Raw genomic sequence first — 21,257 nt, 5'->3', positions numbered from 1 at the left:
CATCCAGTCAAGACATACTGCTTCACTGACAACACAAGAGTTATCTGAAGCTGAGATTTTATAGATACTGGACTGTCAACAGTCTTCATACAGTGAAGAAATCCAGAACTTACTTTACAAGAAATCAAGACTACCTATGTACGACAACTACAACTCTACTTAGATCAATCCGTTATTGTTAGATGTAGAGGTTGCATACACATCGCCCCACTAGACGAGAACACGAAATTTCCCATACTTTTACCGGCAAAGCATCCACTCACAAGGTTGATAATACTAGATGCCCATGAAACTCAACTTCATTCCAGCATGCACGCTACTATATGCCAGTTACGTCAGAGGTTTTGGATCCCCAATATACGCCAGGCTGTGAAGTCATTACTCAGAACATGTGTTGCCTGCCGTAAAGTCAGTTCCAAGCCTTACCTTACACCGGATCCACCACCGTTACCGAAGTGCCGGGCCGACGATTCGCCACCATTTTCAGTCACCGGGGTCAATTACAGTGAAGCACTTCACGTCCGCACGGGGTCAAGCAAAGAGACCAAGGCTTACATATGTCTTTTTACTTGTGCGTCCACACGGGCGGTCCATCTTGAACTTGTACACAATTTGACACTTGAATCATTTCTGCAAGCCTTCCGACGATTTACAAGCAGAAGATCCCTAACCTACATCACGTCCGACACGTTAGAACCCGAGCCACTAACACCAGCTCATTTATTCCATGGTCAACGAGTCACAACGCTACCGTACAAAGATGTTCAAAACGAGGCCGTAAACAATCACAACCAACAAAACATGTTGAAACGGGTTCGAATCCAGCAGGAGCTACTCCAGAGGTTTTGGTCGAGATGGAGAAACGACTATCTGACGTCATTACGAGAACGACACGCAAACCGGCAGCAATCAGCAGACGATACGAGCAGGCGACATTGTGCAGGTGCACGATGACATTCCTAGATTACGGTGGAAACTCGCAGTTGTTGAGGAACTGATTCCTGGCAGAGATGAGCATGTGCGAGCAGCGAAGATCCGTACCAGTGATGGATCCACTACCAGACCAATAGTAAAATTGTACCCAATCGAGATTAATGAGAGACAATCGGTAGACACTCCTTAGTGCATTCAAACATATTTAAAGACCGTGATATTTCACAATGAGATAATTCTGAAATTAAGACTCAGTCTGTTTCATGTGACACTTTGCAAACTTTAGAGATTTTCATTAATAATATTATTCATGGACGCGAAATAAGTAGATTTAACATAATATTTCAGTCAAATTTTATCTGTACTATATGTCAGAAATGGAATGCAAAGACACTTTAATTAATGTTATTTGAAGACATTTTATATTTTTTGATATTCAAGTAATCAACATTACTATTAACTGCGTCATTTTTTAAATAATTTAATCATTACATTTCATAGAAAGTATTCATCTTGAGGCCCCCAGTGTCTGATATTTATAGTGTAATGATTGATAACGTTATGTATACTTTGACGCCATTTTCTACGTGACGTCATATCCGTATTACGGTATATGTTGTTTATGATCAGAGTTTGTAAAGAGATATAATCAGAACGTCATAGTTGTTATATCTTTGATAGAAAACCAGCATAAATCTCCACACCATTTAATACTATCATCATTAGAGATTTTATTTGATAATATTTCCATACAGAGAATAAATAATGAAGTAGAAAGGGGACATCCTTGTCGTACACCTCTTTTAATACAAATTTCTTCATATAAATATCCATTATTAATTATGACTGCTGTTACACAATAATATTTTTGTAAAAGGTTTCAATCCATCTGACGAAGCTATCTCCAAAATTAAAATGTTTTAGGCATGTTATTATAAATTTATGATTTAATGTATCAAAAGCCTTTCCATAATCAGAAAATAATAATAACCCTTTCAAATTGTTGTTTCCAATGTGATCGGTAACTTCAAAAATTAGCCTAACATTTTCTCCAATGTATCGTCCTTTCATGAAACAAGTTTTATTTGGGTTTATTAGTTTTACAAGTATTTTTTAACCTATTGGCTATGGCCTTTCTTGCAATTTTATAGTCTACATTTAATAGACTTATGGGTCTCCAGTTTGACAAATTTGTAGGATCTTTATCTGGTTTTGGTAGAAGAGTAATAATGCTTTGTTTTTGAAGATCAGAAAGTTGGACTTTATGATAACAGTTATTAATTGCATTGATATAAAATATTTTTAAATGCTCCCGATGCTTAAGTTAGTTCTGCACGTCTAATAAACCGTAAGTAATGACATAATGTCATTTATTCCAAAAACGTAGAATAGATCCTGGATTTGGCGTACGGAAATGAAAATCATTTTATGAATTAAATGCAACCTGTGAGTAGATTTGTTACAATGGCACTGTTACTATCTTTCTAAAGTTAAACTATGATATTAAAACATCTGACATGTTAAATAATTCAAAATAATGTCTTAAAATTAGCATGAAATGTGCCGTTCACTTATATCATGGTCAAATATCTCAAAAATAAGCACACTGACCTATACATTTTATTTCACCACATTATAGGTCATCTGTTTATTTACAACTGTGAGAAGTTTCATTAAAATCTACACTGTAGAAAAATTTCTATTCTCGAAAATGTTATGAAAGTTATGATTTTCCAATAGACTTCCATTATGAAAAATTGCTTGAGGGCCAAATTTTTCAAATCAGTCTTGCAAAAAATCAAGCACACTACCTAGTATAATCAAATTCTACATTGAAGAAAAAAATTTGATCAAAATGTGCAGAACTACCTTAAAGTCACACAATTACAGATCATATGGCGACTTTCCAGCTTTAATGGTGGAGGAAAACCCCAAGTGCCCCTCTGTGCATTATTTCATCAAGAGTGGGCACCTGGGTAGAACCATCAACCTTCCATAAGCCAGCTGGATGGCTTCCTCACATGAAGAATTCAACTCCCTGAGTGAGGCTTGAACCCACATTGGTGAGGGGCAAGTGGTTCTTAGTCAGTGACCTTAACCACTTGGCCACGGAGGCCCCAATTAGTTTTCTGTACATTTAACAAAACATGCCTCAATGCTGTATTTAATTCAGACATGGGTTGATTATCGAAAGTAATCAAAACAATTAATGATCTATTAAATATTTCACAGTAATCATTAAGCATGCATCTTATCTCACTACTTTAATCATATTTTAATTAATTACAGACAAAAATAGCTTTTTTCTGTAATCATGGTTACTTTGTGATAACTCTTTGTTTGTATTCTAGTTTGTACCAAGTAGACATTTAAATATTTGGATACATAATTTTAATAAAACATTGACACTTGCACTGCTTAATAAGGATCTATTTCACATCTTTTTGTGGATTAAGATGTACCCCTAGTGTTAAAGGTGGTTAATCAGATTTTGATCAGGTAATGGATTTGATCGAAAGTTTATTAACCCTGCTAAATTCCTATAATGAACTTTTCCATCTTCCAATTTGGACAGTGCCATTAACTATTAAAAGGGGTGCTTACCAAAAATATATTGGCTGAATAGCAAACAGTGCAGATCATGATCAGACTGCACAGATGCGCAGGCTAATCATGATCTACACTGGTCGCAAAAAGCAAAACCAATCGTGTCCAGCATTTATGCTTATTTGAGTTCAATAAATACTTGATATATTATGTTATATTTTACTAGAAGTATTTTTAACATTTAATTTCCTTATAGTGGTTGCCTCGACAAAGATAGGGTTATTTTAGCACATGTAGAAATTTAATTAACATACTATGCCTAAGGAATGATATGAATATAAGAACTATTGTATCATATTTGATAAAGATTAATGTTTGTAAACTTAACATTATCTCCCTTTACCTATCTTGGTTGCGCATCCAGGATAGATTGTAAGTTAATGAATTAAGAAGCTAGACACCATTAAAAACTTACTTTTGGAATCAGATTATTAAAACATCTCAATATCCTCAAATGTAAGTGTAAAACAAGATATCATCTTGAAATCAAATGAAATCATCTGCATTTTTGAATTTTTTCATATTACAGAGGCGTAATATTAATTTCTTTTTTTTTGAAAATAATAAGACAGACATTTCTTAATAGGGATTTAACTCAATGTGATGGGTCTTTTTGCACATTAAATAAACTAAATACACTGAAAATTAAAAATGTCATAAAATGTTGCTTAAAAATGTGACTGACCACCTTTAAAGTTTGTCTATGACATATTAAACAGAACAGTTATTTTTCCTATAGTTTGATATTAAGGACTCGTAAAATACTTACTGATACAATCATTTAATTGAATAGACTGTTTTCAGCATATCTCAGTCCTTTAAAGGCACATACCTCCAGATTGTTTGATAGTGTAATGGAATAACAGCTGTTGAAACACACTGAAATGATCAAGTTATAATTTACATCAACTGGCATTTAGCTGGAATTGTAATAATACACTACTAACTATCTGACATTGAATATAACTAACAAACACCAAGGTGTAGTGTAACTACACAACCAAAGCAGGTTTAGTTTGACTGTATTTTTATTAAAGACTGATATTTCGACTTCTACAGAGCCTTCTTCAGGGTACAGATATTATACACAATTTATTTCTATAGTATAAAGATCCTGTGTTTTCAGTCATATGACTAAGAACTAAAAATAGAATCTGGGTTTTTTCTAAAATTGAGTAGAAAGTTACGTACAATTATGTATTATACAGTATATAGTTAAAATAAGGTTGTTATGAAATAAATGTTAGTGTTATTGTCAACAATGTCTATATATTATATGTCTATAATAGTGAACTTGAACATTTAGTGAAAAGTTGTGCATTACAGAAATTATAGTATGCTTTGAATGTACATTAATATTTTTGTAGTATGTATATTACATGTATGTAAATAAACAATATCATTTTACTCATATTTTATGTTTATATAGTTCCCACTTTACTTGCACTATGGTAGGGACCGGAAATAAGACAGACCTGTTTTAAAACTCATTTATTTTCCCTTAAAAACAGACTCCATTAAATTTGAGGGCACCAAAAACAACAGCAGTAAATACCCTTTCATTCATAAGTTATGTACATAATTTTGGTGATAGATTTCGTGCTCTCAAACATTACTACCAATATAGCCAAAATAAAATCACTGCCAAAATTTGTATATACATGTATACAATAACAACTTCAACTCATAAAACAGAGGTTGAAGATCTGTAACAATTTCTAGGTAAAATTGTCATACAAGTCATGATAGACCTGTAAAAACTGCATTTAAAAATTGATCGAGACTAAAGATATCAATAGTCTATATTTATACTTAGCTTGTAATATATATATACAAATGTACATACAATCAAATGGGTTTGACATTAACACATGAGGGGTGTTCGGAAAGTTTCGAGACAAGTGTTATTTTTAATTTTTGTAAATTTGCTTCTGAGAATGAGTAAAAGGTATATAGAGCTATGTATGTTTAAAGCGTGTGTTCAGGTTTAACGTCTTTTTCAACAATTTTTCAGTCATATAAACGACTGTGTCTACTTGTAGCAGTGAGCACAATACCCAACTTAATAGTGCCGCTTCACTGGAATATCACGCCGTAGACACATGGCATGATACCCCACCCAGTCACATTATACTGACACCGGGCTGACCAGTCCTAGCACTATCCTCTTAATGCTGAGCGTCAAGCGAGGAAGCTGCTAGTACCATTTCTTACGTCTTTAGTATGACACGGCCGGGGATCGAACCCATGACCTCTCGCTCTCAAAGCAGATGCTGTACCATGTATGTTTAAAGAAATGTGTAAAAATATTAAAAAATAAGAATGTTACAGTGCTTGTCCCGAAACTTGCTAAACACCCCTCGTATAACAGAACAGTGAAAAATTCTATTATTAAATATTCATAATTCTTTTGTTATTTTCTTCCATGGGGACTTAAGATGATTACTTCTTTCAACTCAAAATGAAACTATCTACAGTACCAACCTTAGTGTCAATAGCTTTTCCACCAATGATTGTTCCGACATCTCCGAGGTCACACAGGGGTGACACCATCATATTGGATGGAGGAGTCTTTCACATTGTCTACCTCTTACTGTGGTTTGTTCAACAAACTCTAGATCTACATAAAGAAATAACAGCATTTTTTTCTCTTTTTTTTTTTTTTTGGTTTGGTTTAATGTTGGATCAACATTTACAGGTCATAATTATGGTGACTTTCCAGCTTTCATGGAAGAGGAAGACCCAAGGAGCCCCATCCGTGCATTATTTTATCACAAGCAGGCACCTGGGTAGAACCACCGACATTTCGTAGGCCAGCTGGATGGCTTCCTCACATGAAGAAATCAATGTCCCATGTGAGGCTCGAACCCACATCAGTGAGGGGGCAAGTGATTTGAAGTCAGCGACCTTAACCACTTGGCCACAGAGGCCCCACTAAGATCTTTGAGTCTGTAAATTCATAGACTGGGTGTATGAAATCTGTCGAAATAAAAACCTAACTCAAAACCGCAGGTTAAAGTAAAAAATTTCACTTACTGCAATGCACAGATAAAACTAATAGGAAATTTTCCAACAGTGTTAATCACTTTAATTTTTTCACATTTTCGAAAAATTCGAAGTCATCCAAATTGGCTAAAAATCACAAAACATCTTAATTTATGCAAGCAAACTGTAAATCAGATAGTTTTATACTGCGGTATTGAATTAAATAGTACTTTCAACAGATTTCAAATATAAAATCTATAAATCCACAGACTCAAAAATCTTTAAAGTCATTTACAGAATGTCTATAAAAGCATTAACTTCCAAGACCTGTATGGGTTACCATGTCACCTGCCCTTTATACAGGTTCCAGAAAAGTCACAAATTAGCTGTATAGCTAAATCTGGCTATAAATGGTTAGAATTAATTATAAAACCAATAACAATAAATGCAAAATATGTCAAAATAGAACACAATGTCGTTACCATCCAACCCCGATGGTTTATAAGATGAAAGACAATCACACCAAACCAAGGTCTTTGTAGTCACAGTTACAATAAATGCAGCAATATGTTGCGATAAATCATTGAAGAATGTGTCACTTGTGAGAATCACATTTACTTATGGCTAATTTAGTAATGATTTATCGCAGAAATTCGCAACATGTATTGAAATTAATACTGAACTCAGGTCTTTTGTCTCATAATCCTTTTGGATTGCATAATGACTGTTTTATAGTTGAGCTGGTCCATGAGAAAACCAACATAGTGGCTCTGCGACCAGCATGGATCCAGACCAGCCTGCACATCCACGCAGTCTGGTCAGGATCCATGCTGTTCACTTTCAAAGCCTATTGCAAGTAGAGAAACCATCAGTGAACAGCATGGATCCTAACCAGACTGCGCAGATGCACAGACTAGTCTGGATCCTTGCTGGTCACAAAGCCACTATGTTGGTTTTCTCATGGCGCGGCTCATTTGATATTGACATATATTATTATTAACCGTTATTGGTTTGATACTTATTTCTAGTTTTATATATCCAGATTTAACTATATATAGCTAATTTGTGACTTTTCTGGGACATGTTACAGACACTTCTTACTGGTATAATCACAGACACTTGGGGGTTAGCACCCCTCCCCCTCCAAATCTGCCCCTGCCAACCTTCAGCCAATATACTTTTGCCTTTTAAAACAAACTGAGCACATGTCTCGACCATACAACAACTTCTGTTCCAATTTCAACATGTTTAAAAAAACTCCCATATACTAACAACACTAAAACAAGAGGGCCATGATGGCTCTATATCGCTCACCTGTTATCATTGCACTTGAGGACAAGAAGGTCCTCAGAAAAAATATCTAAGTCCAAAGGACAGGAACAACAAAGGAAAGAAATTTAACCAAAAAGAAAAAAAAATCTTACAAGGTATAGATATGTTAAAATACACCTAAAAATTGGAGGTACTATCCATGATGTACCACAGAAAACTGGTCTCGTGTTTTTCCCTACAGCCAATAATAAAAAAGTTACTAAAAATAAGCTATTTATAGTAACGTAAAAGGGAAGTCATTAAAAAAAATATTGTAAGTGGAAAAAAGAAGGATCTGCCAAATAAATCTGTAGACATAAATGAAATTTCAGATCAGTATCTTCAGTAGTTATGGAGATATAACAATTTTAATTTGAAATAAAGGGAGGTAATTTGATAAAATCAGTCCATAGTTATCTACCCTGACTGTCTCAGTCCAACTAATAACAATAATGAAATTTCAAATAATTCTTTTAAGTACTTACTGATATAAATCCATTTTGATTACAATCAGGGGAGGTAATCAGATATAAAATAACTCTGGAACCTATGATTGGATCTGATTTGTCATGGAATCCAAGATTTATTGTTGTTGAAGATATTTTAAAAGTTTGTATCACATAAAACCATAAAAGAAGTCTCTATATGGCTGCAAATGCCAAAATAGCCAATTTTGGACCTTTAAGGGGCCACAACTCTGGAACCCATAATGGAATCTGGCCAGTTGAAGAAAGGAAGCAAGATCTTGTGGTGATACAAATTGTGTGCAAGTTTGGTTAAAATCAAATCATAAATGAAGCTGCTATTGTACAGACAAGGTCAAAATAGCTAAATTTGGACCTTTCAGGGGCCATAACTCTGGAACCCATTATGGGATCTGGCCGGTTCAAGAAAGGAACCGAGATCTTATGGTGACACAAATTGTGTGCAAGTTTGGTTAAATTCAAATCATAAATGAAGCTGCTATTGTGCAGGCAATGTCAAAATAGCTAATTCTGGCCCTTTCAGGGACCATCACTCTGGAACCCATAAAGGAATCTCGCCAGTTCAAGAAAGGGATCAAGATCTTATGATGATACAAGTTGTGTGCCAGTTTGGTTAAAATCGAATCATAAATGAAGTTGCCATAACTCTGGAACCCATTATGGGATCTGGCCAGTTCAAGGAAGGAACCGAGATCTTATGATGTTACAAGACGTGTGCCAGTTTGGTAAAGATCAAATCATAAATAAAGCTGCTATTGTGCAGACAAGGTCAAAATAGCTAATTTTGGCCCTTTCAGGGGCCATAACTCTGGAACCCATCATGGGATCTTGCCAGTTCAAGAAAGGAACCGTGATCTTATGGTGATACAAGTTGTGTGCAAGTTTGGTTAAAATAAAATCATAAATGAAACCACTATCGTGCAGACAAGAAATTGTTGATGCACGGACGGACGGACGCACGGACTGATGACAGATGACGGATGAAAGGTGATCACAAAAGCTCACCTTGTCACTATGTGACAGGTGAGCTAAAAACCACAAGATTACTTACTTACTCCGAGCGTTTCAATACAAATTGCTTGTCCAAGGAATATGAGAATTGATCCAAGCTTGTTTGGTGTTGCGCAGTCAAATTTACCAACAGAGCCTCGATGCAGATGACATCATCAATGGTTATAAATAAAATAGTTGCTATCAAAATCATCTGCTGCGGTGGCCTAGAGATCTAAGGCGTTGGTTATTAATTCTGCACTTTTTTGTCAGTGCATGGGTTTGCTCCCTGCTGTGGGCGATTTTCTGTTTTTTCACATATAATATTTCTAATATTTTCACAAATTTTTAATGATATACTGTAAAATCATTTCATTTCGTGGGCATGAAATTTGGTGGTTTTGGTCAGAATGGTAATTTCGGAATATGAATTTGTGGATTTCAACTTTTGAATATAAAATGAATGGGAATTTTACTTGTTCGTTAGGATTAAATTTTATGAATTGACTCAACCACGGAAATAAGTCCCCAATGAATATTAATGATTTCACAGTAATCTCAAGTTAAAAATAATATATTTGAAAAAAAAAGACCGCCCACAGTGGGGAGCAAACCCGTGGCCCCGACAAAAAAACAGAATTAAAAACCAACATCTAAGACCTCTGGACCATTGCGGCAGATGAATGCACCACCAAATACTTTATTCATAACCACTGAGGATAGTGTCTCTGTCCTGGCTCTGTAGGTAAATTTGACTGCGCAACACCAACCAAGCTCGGATCGATTCTCGTATTCCTTGCAGGGATGTGGAATTTCTAAGTCCAACTTGCCTGACATGGGCTTTTTTGCCGACGTACATGTAGATTTTTTCATCCTTTTTGTCCGTGGACAAATGGAAATTTATGCCAAAAATAAAAATAATTTCCAGTACCACAATATTATAAAAAAAAGCAAGCTTTTCTGTCAATTATTCCAAAGCAAAACAGCAAATTCCTGACCAAATTTAGTAGGTAAAAACCGTTATATTTAATAAACGAAACCCATATAGCACCCCTGCCTACCTGGAAATTTCTGCCCGCTGACTGGCTGTAGACACGGAAAACGATGGCAGTGTTATAATAAACATTATCTGGGCAGACAATCTGTTTCCATTTGCAATAAAAGTGATGGACAACTTTGTCATTCGAAGAATTGTTCGGGCGTGACTCTGTCAAGAAAAAAAAAAGAGCCCAAAAAACGCAAATCTAAACAAGAAATAGACAAACAAGAGCTGTCGGTAAGACAGCCAATGCTCGACTATTCGAAATATTGTCCCAAAAACAGGAAAATATTACCCAACATGTTAAAATATCAAAAGAGTTTTAAGTTCAAAAGGGGACATAATTTGACCAAAATGCATGTCAGAGTTATGGGATTTGATGCTATCAACTAGTTTTATAACCCCCAAGGCACATGTGAAGTTTCCACTTAATATCTGCATTTGTTCTGCAGATAAGAACTTGCACGCAAAACTTTCTAAGTTCAAAAGGGGGCATAATTTGCCCAAAATACATGTCAGAGTTATGGGACTTGATCCAGTAAAGTTGGTAATTGATCTACAAAATGAAAAAATAAGTTTCAAATCTATATGCCTTTTAGTAATAGCTGTATGTACTTGCACGCAAAACTTTAACCAGGAATTTCTAAGCGTTATGGGACTTGATGCTATCAGCTAGTTTTATAACCCCGAAGACACATGTGAAGTTTCAATTCAATATCTGCATTAGTTTTGGAGATAGTAACTTGCATGTGAAACTTAACCAGGATTTTCCAAGTCCAAAAGGGTGCATAATTTGCTCAAAATACATGTCAGAGTTACGGAACTCGACCCAGTGAGGTTGATAATTGACATAGAAAAAGAAAAATAAGTTTCAAAGCTATATGCCTTTAAATGACAGCTGTATGTACTTGCATGCAAAACTTTAACCAAGGTGTGACGCCGACACCGACGCCAATGCCAGGGTGAGTAGAATAGCTAGACTATTCTTTGAATAGTTGAGCTAAAAATACAACAGCAAACGTATTTGTGTCTTTCAGGAAAGCTGGCTCGATGAAATCAATTGGTTACAGAAAGATGTCAGTATGTGCTTAACACAATCTAGCTTTATGGTGTTCTATATGTGTGTAATTGGAGAGGAAAAATGTGCAGCCCAATACAGAACACGAATCTGCGACCTTCTGCTTGCAAGTCAGATGCTCTACCAACTGAGCTAATCGGACAATTGATATCATAGACCAATTATATACATTATATACACACTGCTATATTCCTCCCTCCATTTTTTAAAAACAAACTCAGATTCTTTTGACTAACCCATCCATTGCTTCACCCTAGCTCTAGGATTCCAAGGCTAGTCACCACACAAATGTAATAGGAGAGGAAAAAATGCAGCCCGATACAGGACTCAAACCTGCAACCTTCTGCATGCAAGTCAGATGCTCTACCAACTGAGCTAATCGGACAATTGATATTATAGACCAATTAAACATTATAAACACACTGCTAGATGTGCATCAGGACCTTGGTTTAATGGTATGATATTTGATATTTAGGCTTTGTTATGCTAAATAAATGAACAAAACAACTCAAAGATGTTTTATTTATTTTTTCCATGGACAAGTAGATTTAGTCCGACAAGTAGATTTTTCAGCCAAACTTGTCCATGGACAAGTGAAAAAATTTAGAAATTCTATACCCTTGCCTTGGACTAGTCAAAATAATTCGACGTTCAGACTGTTTTATATTTGTGACTGACAGTCTAAACGTCAAAACTTTGAAGGACCAAAATAATGGGAGGATGAATCACTGTACACAGTCTGAGTCATGTAAAGTTATTGGTTTTATCGCTTGCGCATATTGGCGTGTATACACGGTAAACGTTAATCATATACAGTACATACATAGATTTAAATCACCAGAAAATTTGTAATTTTCAGGGATATAAATTAACACTCAGACCCTATTAGCCATCTGGGCTCCTTACAGACAAATTCTAGGGGCCCAGTCTAAAAGTTAGGGGCCCAGCTATTATTAGCGGAAAAATATATTAACTGTGGTTTAGATCTCTACATACTTAATAATAAGTCTTGTAATTTGCTTCCTGCCAAAATACATCAATTTCTTAAATACAGAACAGTCATCAAACTCACACTGAAAGAGGGAAGTTGTAATCAACCGGTGCACGACATGTTCTAAACATAGGACACAGTCTCCCAAACACGGACGCATTTAATTTAAAGTTTGAATGATTTTTGCAGCATTAGAGGATTTGGGTTGTTTATGGGTATTTTTGATAGAGGCTGCACGCTCATGGACATCTGAATTCTAGTATTTTGTAACACTGTCGAGTTACAGGACTCGCAACCTGTCACGAAATTATTACTTGTACAACAAGAGCTGTCGGAGGACAGCAACGCTCGACTATTGAACAGCCTTGTCGCTTGAATGAAGACGGAAGTCGAAAAAGGGGCATAATTTAGTAAAAAAGTAAAATTGGGTTATGAAACCTGCATAGTGCTTATCAGCTCATGACAGTGGACAAGTGTATGAAGTTTCAATCCATTCCCATTAGTGGGTACTGAGATACCAGCTTACATATAAGAATTTAACCCAAAACTCATAAGTTGAAAAGGGGCATAATTTTGTAAAATGCGAAGTTGAGTTATTGACCCTTTGCACTGCATGTCATATCATGACAGTGAACTAGTGTGTGAAGTTTCAATCCTTTCCCATTAGTGAGTACTGAGATACCAGATTACATACAAAAACTTAACCAAAAATTTCTATGTTGAAAAAGAGGCATAATTTTGTAAAAAAGCAAAATAAAGTTATGGGACCTGCTTTGTGCATGTCAGATCATGACAGTGAACAAGTGTGTGGAGTAAAAAAGCAAAATAGAGTTATGAAACCTGTGCCATGTAAGTCAGTTTATCACAGTAAATAAGTGTGTGAAGTTTCAATCCATTCCCACAAGTGGTTACTGAGATACCAGCTTACATACAAAACCTTAACCAAAAATTTCTAAGTCAAAAAAGGGGCATAATTTTGTAAAAAAGCAAAACAGAGTTATGGAACCTGTGCAATGTAAGTCAGTTTATCACAGTGAATAAGTGTGTGAAGTTTCAATCCATTCCCACAAGTGGTTGCTGAGATACCAGCTTACATACAAAAACTTAACCAAATCGGGACGCGGACGCCGACGCGGACGCCGACGCATGGGCGAGTCCAATAGCTCTACTATTCTATGAATAGTCGAGCTAAAAAGTACAAACCATGCATTAAAAGTCCTTTTTGGCCTTTAGGACTTTTCATAATCCTGATAATATTTCCTTTTGTCGCCGCGACCGGCCGTTCTAAGCTCTTTAACAGCCTTCAATAAACCGCTACTTTCCAGTGCTGTATTTCTATGGGCGCAGCCATTGTTAGTGACGGAGTAAAATCCGCGATTGGTCGTAGTATATAATACCGGTAATTTTAATTGGTCAATTTAAGTGACGCTGTGTTTATTAATAAGACAGTCTCGAAAAACCCGGAATATTGACATTAGGAGAATCTGAAGCCAATCGCCGACTGGGCAACTATCTTGGAAATTGACTCGACCAGCTTTAAATCTGGTCGCACTGGGCGAGTGTTAATTTATATCCCTGATTTTAGATATTATTTTACCATTTTTACATAAATCAATGAGGAATTGAATACCATTTTGATACATGTAAGTTTTATTTGAATTAATGGCCAATTCGTGAAATAATTGGCATTTAAACCTATAGCATGTAAGCGTCAGGAGCGATGAAAATTTCATTGGAAATTGCTTCAACTATTTTGGTCTTTCGAGTGTTTGACGCGAGTGGGCATATTGCCCATATGAAAAAATTATCTCAATATTTCCTAGGATCACATCAAATTAATTGGACTGGCCTCGGACAAGCAATTTGTATTGAAACGCTTGGTCTGGAATAAGTTATCTCGAGCGTCCATAGTATATATATATATATACAAGTTTTTTTTTTAAACATGTTGAAATTGTACCAGAAGTTGTTGCATGATTGAGACGTGTGCTCAGTTTGTTTTAAAAGTCGAAAATATATTGTCAGAAGGTTGGCAGGGGCGGATTGGGAGGTGGCGCTGACACCAAAGACTTGGCCTGGGCCAAGTGTCTGTGGTTATAAATTATAATTGTTTTAATAGGGGATGAAAATTCCCGAGACGGTAACGTCCGTATATAGTTATTCGTCTTTGTTGTCTGCATATACTGAGGCAATGTTTTCGATGTTTTCCGGTTCCGGTTTATGTTCACAACGCAGACTGGTTGTTTGCAAGAACATCCGAGCACCCCGAATCAGTCACAGAAATTCGTAAACCGCGCCAACATGATTCTTTTTCGTAATGAAAACTGTACATGCAACTGAAAAACTATTTTAAAACAGTAAGGAAGTGTAAAGGCTGTCAAGTTTCTACGTGGAGTGCAAACAAACAAACAAAAAATCCTAAAAGCCAGTGCGAGAACGCGGTGAATGACGTCACCGTCACGGCTTCCCATAAATTTTGCAAAGTATGATATTCTCTGTAAAAGGTTTAGAGCGAAGTTTCACTTTCTTTTGAGTGTTGATTATTTCTTCGTAAGTAGATATATAAAAGATAAATCCCCATGCTAGGCAGTGCCTTAATTCATATTATTTCACTGCATTGTCCAATGAAAAAAATCTGCAATTGCAAAACTAGAAATAAATCAATACCATTCAAATGATTCAATACCACAGGCTTATCGACAGGCTGGTAACATTGCCAGATCGGGCTTACAACACAAATAGTAATATTTCTTGACAAATAATGAAGATATTTCTTTCAAACTTGGTCCATTTATTATGCTTATCAAGATAGAAATAACTTTGTTGCCTTCAGTTTAGTTAGAATTACTTCCCTTTTCAGATTTTTATGATGCATATTTTTTGAAGTCCAAAAAAATTATGTTTTAATGCAATGTTTAAAACAGAAAAGGGTTCAATGGCTTTCTATTGCTCCAAACTTGTGCGCCAATACCTTTATTCTATATATTTAGGGTAAATACTTTGTTTCCAGTGCAGATGTATGAGCAATTTTTTTAGAACTAACATTTCTCTATAGGTTCCCTAGACTGCAAACTTATTCGTCCGGAACCGGTTCTCTAAGCAAAATACCGTGCATAGGCTAGGGAACCGGAATTTTATTTCTATGCATAATACTGCCGAAATCCACGTTGTTTCTTGGTAAATGTCATGCACATTATTATCTTAATTAATTTTACCATGCCCTTGCATTTATCTGCGTTTACTGTCTCCCAGAGTGTTCTCGCCGCATATATACCGTGTCTGCCGTATTCAAATGATATAAACTAGTACGAATGAATGCGTGAAAACTACTTTGCAGTTTTTAAATGTTACTTGCTTTAAACTTGTATTATGTTTAAATTATTTAAATATAAAATAATATTGGTTTGTATTTGCGTCATTACATGTTTATAGATGAATAAACTAATTTAATTGCCCTTAAGACTTCATACATATTCTTTGATCACTGGTTTGTAACACCTCAGCATTTCACGTTCAAAGATATGTAATCAGTACTGATATTACTTATTTTGTTTTAATCGTTTCTTTTATTGTCTTATACCTTTTAAGTTTAAATTTCAAGTTTATTTCGGCTCGAGTGTCGACGATTTCGCATTCATTCGTACTAGTTTATTTTATCATTCCAATATGGCGGACACTATGCGGCAAGTACACTTCTTGAGAGACAGTAAACACAAATAAATAAAAGGACATAGCTTGCTGAAATGGTAAAATTAATTAACTAATTAAGATAAGAACATGCACATGATACTTACCAAAAGAAACAAAGTGGATTTCGGCAGTATTATGCATTGAAATAAAATTCCGGTTCCCTAGCCTATGCACAGTATTTTGCTTAGAGAACCGGTTCCGGACGAATAAGTTCGCAGTCTAGGGAACCGATTCCGGCTCTCTAGCCACTGCCTTCTCTATAATGTTGTAAGTGAAAGCAGAGTAAAATGTATACATTCATGTACTAGCGCAATAATTTAGAGCATTAGAAAGCCATTTAACCCTTTTTTGTTTTAAACTTAGTTTTAAACATTATTTTTTTGGACTTCAAAGATTATGCGTCATAAAAATCTGAAAAGGGGAAATAAATTCTACCAAAACTGAAGGCAACCAAGTTATTTTTATTCTAATTTGTATCATTTGTTATGCTTAATAAATGGACCGAGTTTGAAAGAAATATCTTCATTATTTTTCAAGAAATATTACTTTTTGTGTCATAAGCCCGATCGGGCAATGTTACCAGCCTGATCGATACATGACAGCTTTCTAGATGGTGCAAATGGCGACTTTTACTAAAGGGAAGTAACTCACTTGTATGTGGTGGGCTACCATCCTAGGTTATATACCACTAAAATAATTGTTTTCTTCGGAATGGCTCAATAGACGATTCCCGTTACGACTGCTTTTCTGACAGCAAACCATGCAACGTGATCTCCAGTAATATGCAAAGTAGGAAGAACTGTTGGATGCACGCATTGATGGACACATTGGTCGAGAGTGCAATGACGCTTTCCTACGGGGGTGAAGAATACCAGTCGTTTCACCCCCACCCCCCTGGATGTTTAACCCCTAGTTGTTTAACCTCCCAAAACCCTAGTTGTTTCACTCCCCCCCCCCCCCCCCCCCATCCCCCCATGTGAATATGAAAAGTATGATTGATTTAAGTTAAAGTTTCAGTTTAAATTATCTAAAAAGAGATTTAATCCTAAAAAGAATGGCTATAAACATGCAATTATGATATATAATAATGTTAGTTGATGTATGGTGAATAAGCCTTTGTAGATAATACAGCAACTTTTTTGGTTGTTTAATATATGTCAATAAATTATAAATTCAAATATTTTGTGTTTTCAAAATACTAATAATTAAAATCAGCAACACATAAATACAATTAATGACATAATTTAATCATAAAAAGATATATTTGATTGATGTAAACATGTATTCAGTCTGAAGAATATATGTAATATGATGTACAATACATGCTTTTGTTAATTCGTCAATTCTACAATTGTTAGTTATAAAAATGATAACGTTCTTCCGATATTACTTTTGTAAAACTTAACTCACTTATTTAATTTTTGCATTTTCGAGAATCGTTAGCGTAACCTGCTACAATTCTCTCCCAATTATATTTCTTATATTTCTATTAAATATGTTTATCATTGAACATTAATTTTGTATAGGCTATAAGCATATGTGTTATGTTTTATGCTGAATAAACTTTTGTATTGTATTGTATTGTATTGAATAAACAATTGATCACACCTTATTACAAATAAGGATGTTAAGTTACATGTGTACATAATCAAAGGACTAATCCAATTATCACATTATCATGATTAAAGGGTCAGTTTGCTGTGTAGTTCCAACAAATAAAAAATACGAAAACTGTAAATAATGTCATTTACAGTTTAAGCAATTAATTACATTAATTACCCTTATTCCACTTTAAATTATGGAATATTGTTTCATTCAAACAATAACTTTTGTTAACTTCATTGAAGTAACGCCATACCCAGATAAATCTGGATGTTTATTTTTTAACTTAATATTTCAATTAATATTAAATAATGCCGCGGGCTCGTTCTCTGCCATGTATTTTCTGACACAGTCCTCTGCATGCCCGGCATCTTGCTGTATCATGTGACATCTGTGAACATTGGCAGCACATCAAGTGTGGAACCATTGGTAATTATATTAATTATCATTTTATTGGTTTTTAAATAACTTCTGTTTTTCCAGATATCAAAAAAGTTAAGTTGAATTCAACAAAAATACAGAACAGACCATGTTGTTTATTTTCACCAAGGTATTTTACAATACATCATGAGGTTAGGAAAAATAATAAGCTATCATATAAAATATTAAAACACATCAGATTTTTTGTTTGTTTCTTGATTAGTATACAATAAGTTATTTGATTTTTTTTAAATAGTGCATATAATGAAAAATTATTTTGGTAATTTTCACATTTTTTTTCGTTACAGGTATCACATGTGCTGATAACAGTTTACAGTTTTATTTGGCAAATCAGCACATGCCTGTACAAGAAAGCCGTAAATAAGGACAGGGGCTTTCAATTTGAAGAATTTTGTTTCACACTGATAATAAGTAGAAAATACAGTGGATGATAAATTATACCTTAAATTACAATTCTAAAAAAATGTAGACTTCAATTATATGTAGTATAAGTTAAGTTATGAACAGTTCAGCTGTAAAATTGAATTCATTGTCAATTTTGTAGAATTAATTCATTATTAAAACAGTAATCAAAATTTTTAGGTCCTATGTTTTACTTATTATTGTTACAGGTAGAGGTAATGGATGTTGAGGTTGAACCAGGTATCATCATAGACCAGCTCAACCAATCCTTTACGGCGTTTATGTGTATAGATGAAAGTGGTTATATTTGTTAAAATATTTATGTGATATTATGTGTAAAAGTTGTTGTTGTTTTTTGAAATGTGCTTACATAATTTTATGTATCATTGATGATTACATATTATAAGGACTAAGTTCACTGTGATTATATGTGTATAAATGAAAGTGGTGATACTTGTTAAGATATTTATGTGATTTTCTTTTCAAAATTAAATGCTTATTTTTGAAGGAAAATAGTTTAATAATGTATAATATAATAAAATATATGAAAATACAGGTGTTTCCTTGTTTAATTCAATAACGAATTAAGAATGACCCTTTCTGTCTTTAGTTATACTTTGTCTGGAATGTAGAATGCGTATCAAGTGTCAGCTGCCAATCAGTGACTCATTAATTTTACAGGAATTTCAAAAATGAATTGACATGGAATTTCACAGGAATTTCATAGGAATTCACACATCCCTGAGTAGCCTCTCCCCAACCCAACTAGCAAAACTTTGCCATTTTATCTTTAACATCCATTAAAATTAGGTATTATTGGCTTTTTCTTTTAAATTCTATATTCTGAAATAAATATGCAGTTTTAACATTCATTGAAATAAGTCTTGTTGTGTAATGATGCTTTTATAGAAATTAGTATGTAGTCATTTTGTATTGATATAACTAATTATTTTTCACTGATTTATTTTCCATTTGACTCAAAGTTATCTACACATTTTGCCTAAAATAAACATTAAAGCAAATCAATTTATTGAATAATTTACAAATTTAACTATAATCTGCAACAACTTTTTTAAATACTACAAAATTATTATTAAAAGCTTAATAAAAATAATTCTGTAATTCAAGAGGTATGATAAATTTTCTAAGTTTCTAAATTATGTACAGTAGTCTAGTTTATTGAAATAAATAACAATTTTTTACTGATTCTTTTTTCAGTTTGACTCAAAGTTATCTACACATTTTGCCTAAAATAAACATTCAAACAATTTTATTGAATAAACAAATTTACAAGAAGGAATATTATAATTTTACTCTCTTTTTTTTATATTTTTGTGAGTTTCTCTAAAAAAAAAAATACTTAAATTATTTTGATTTATTCAGGAAAAAAAAAATATGTACAAAAATTTAACATATGTAATTCAATAGACCTATAAACTGCATTTTTTTTTATAAGACTACAGAATTATTCTTAAAAACTTAACCAACATCATTTTTTATTTCCAAATAATAATCAAAGTTGCTGAATATGTTGATTAAGTATGTGCTAAAGTTCTGCTGTTATGCTTCTTTGATCTGAGACTGCTCAACGCCTACCATTAATCAAAGATCAATCAAGTATAACAATAGATCATTTAACACCTATTTAATCACTATAAATAATTAGGGGGTGAAACATCTAGGGGCGAAACAACCAGGAGGTGAAAAGTCTAGGGGAGAAACGTCTAGGAGGTGAAACGTCAGTGTGAAAAAAAATTCTTCAAATTGAAGGTCCCTGTCCTTATCTACGGCTTTCTTGTTATTAGCACATGTAATACCTGTAACGAAAAAAATGTGAAAATTACCAAAATAATTTTTCATTCATTATATTAATATTGAATATGATATATTCAATTCAGACCTAGATCATATTTTTATAATAGGCGAAATGAAACTATTTCTTATTCTTTATGCAGATGATCAAGTCGTTTTTGCTAAATCCCCCGAAAATTATTCAGACTATATTCTTTAAATAAGGGTCAGTATGGACAGTACATATTCCTAAAGTTACAATTTAATCGGAAAGATCTGCATACACAGCTTAATGCAATGAGGTCTTGAAAAATATAGAATTTATAATAATAATTACTGTAAAACATCAAAATATATGCCCTTGTGATAAGATGTCCCTTCAAATTTCCATCAGCCCAGTTAATTATTACAGCTGTTTTCTCATATATTTTATGAAAATATCATCCATGAGGCATAAATGATCTCTATTGACAAATTAACATATCTCGTGTTAATTTTAATTTTATGGTGCTGCCTCTTTCAGTCAATTCAAATTCGCAGCAACTTGCCCACATTAAGTGAAATACAAACTTCCAATAAAATGGTCATTGGTTCAATCTCAAATTTTTGTCGAGCCTAAAGCATCGCCTCTTGAGATAACACCCCAACAATTAGTTGAAATGTTTTTAATCAACAAAAAAACTGACACGTTTGTTTCTTAACTATAGAAAACAAAGTAGAAATATCACAAGAATGTCAAAATATGAATTTTTACATATTATAAAAACACCCGGAAGATTTTTAATATACAGACCACAAATTTGTAGAGCTTTGGAAAAAACAATACAAATGTGAGACCTATTAGACATTATGTCAAATCAGTGTTAAAAGTATTAAGAAACACATTACCTTAACATCAGACTGTCCAATATG

At 34.0% G+C, this 21,257-nt stretch overlaps 1 protein-coding gene and 1 long non-coding RNA gene across 2 annotated transcripts; one reads left to right on the top strand and one right to left on the bottom strand.

Moving 5' to 3' along the window:
- The first annotated feature begins 309 nt into the window (after nucleotides 1–309).
- On the top strand, nucleotides 310–954 carry LOC128546792 (uncharacterized). Its single transcript, XM_053518137.1, has one exon. It carries the CDS (start codon nucleotides 310–312, stop codon nucleotides 952–954), a length of 645 nt encoding a protein of 214 aa, XP_053374112.1.
- Nucleotides 955–4,306: 3,352 nt separating this feature from the next.
- Nucleotides 4,307–15,201, bottom strand: LOC128546607 (uncharacterized). The gene is made up of 3 exons (XR_008366073.1): nucleotides 15,087–15,201; nucleotides 6,025–6,160; nucleotides 4,307–4,419 (listed from the first exon to the last, which is right to left on the bottom strand). It is a non-coding gene; the product is annotated as an uncharacterized LOC128546607 (long non-coding RNA).
- Between the last annotated feature and the right edge of the window lie 6,056 nt (nucleotides 15,202–21,257).

This window comes from Mercenaria mercenaria, chromosome 11, assembly GCF_021730395.1.
Source record: "Mercenaria mercenaria strain notata chromosome 11, MADL_Memer_1, whole genome shotgun sequence".
Taxonomy (NCBI): Eukaryota; Metazoa; Mollusca; class Bivalvia; order Venerida; family Veneridae; genus Mercenaria; species Mercenaria mercenaria.
The sequence above is the reverse complement of the archived record's forward strand: the minus strand, read 5'-3'. Positions and strand labels throughout refer to the sequence as shown.

Excerpts from the sequence above, each read along its gene's own strand:
- LOC128546792 (XM_053518137.1), top strand. The coding sequence starts at position 310 with ATGCACGCTACTATATGCCAGTTACGTCAGAGGTTTTGGATCCCCAAT.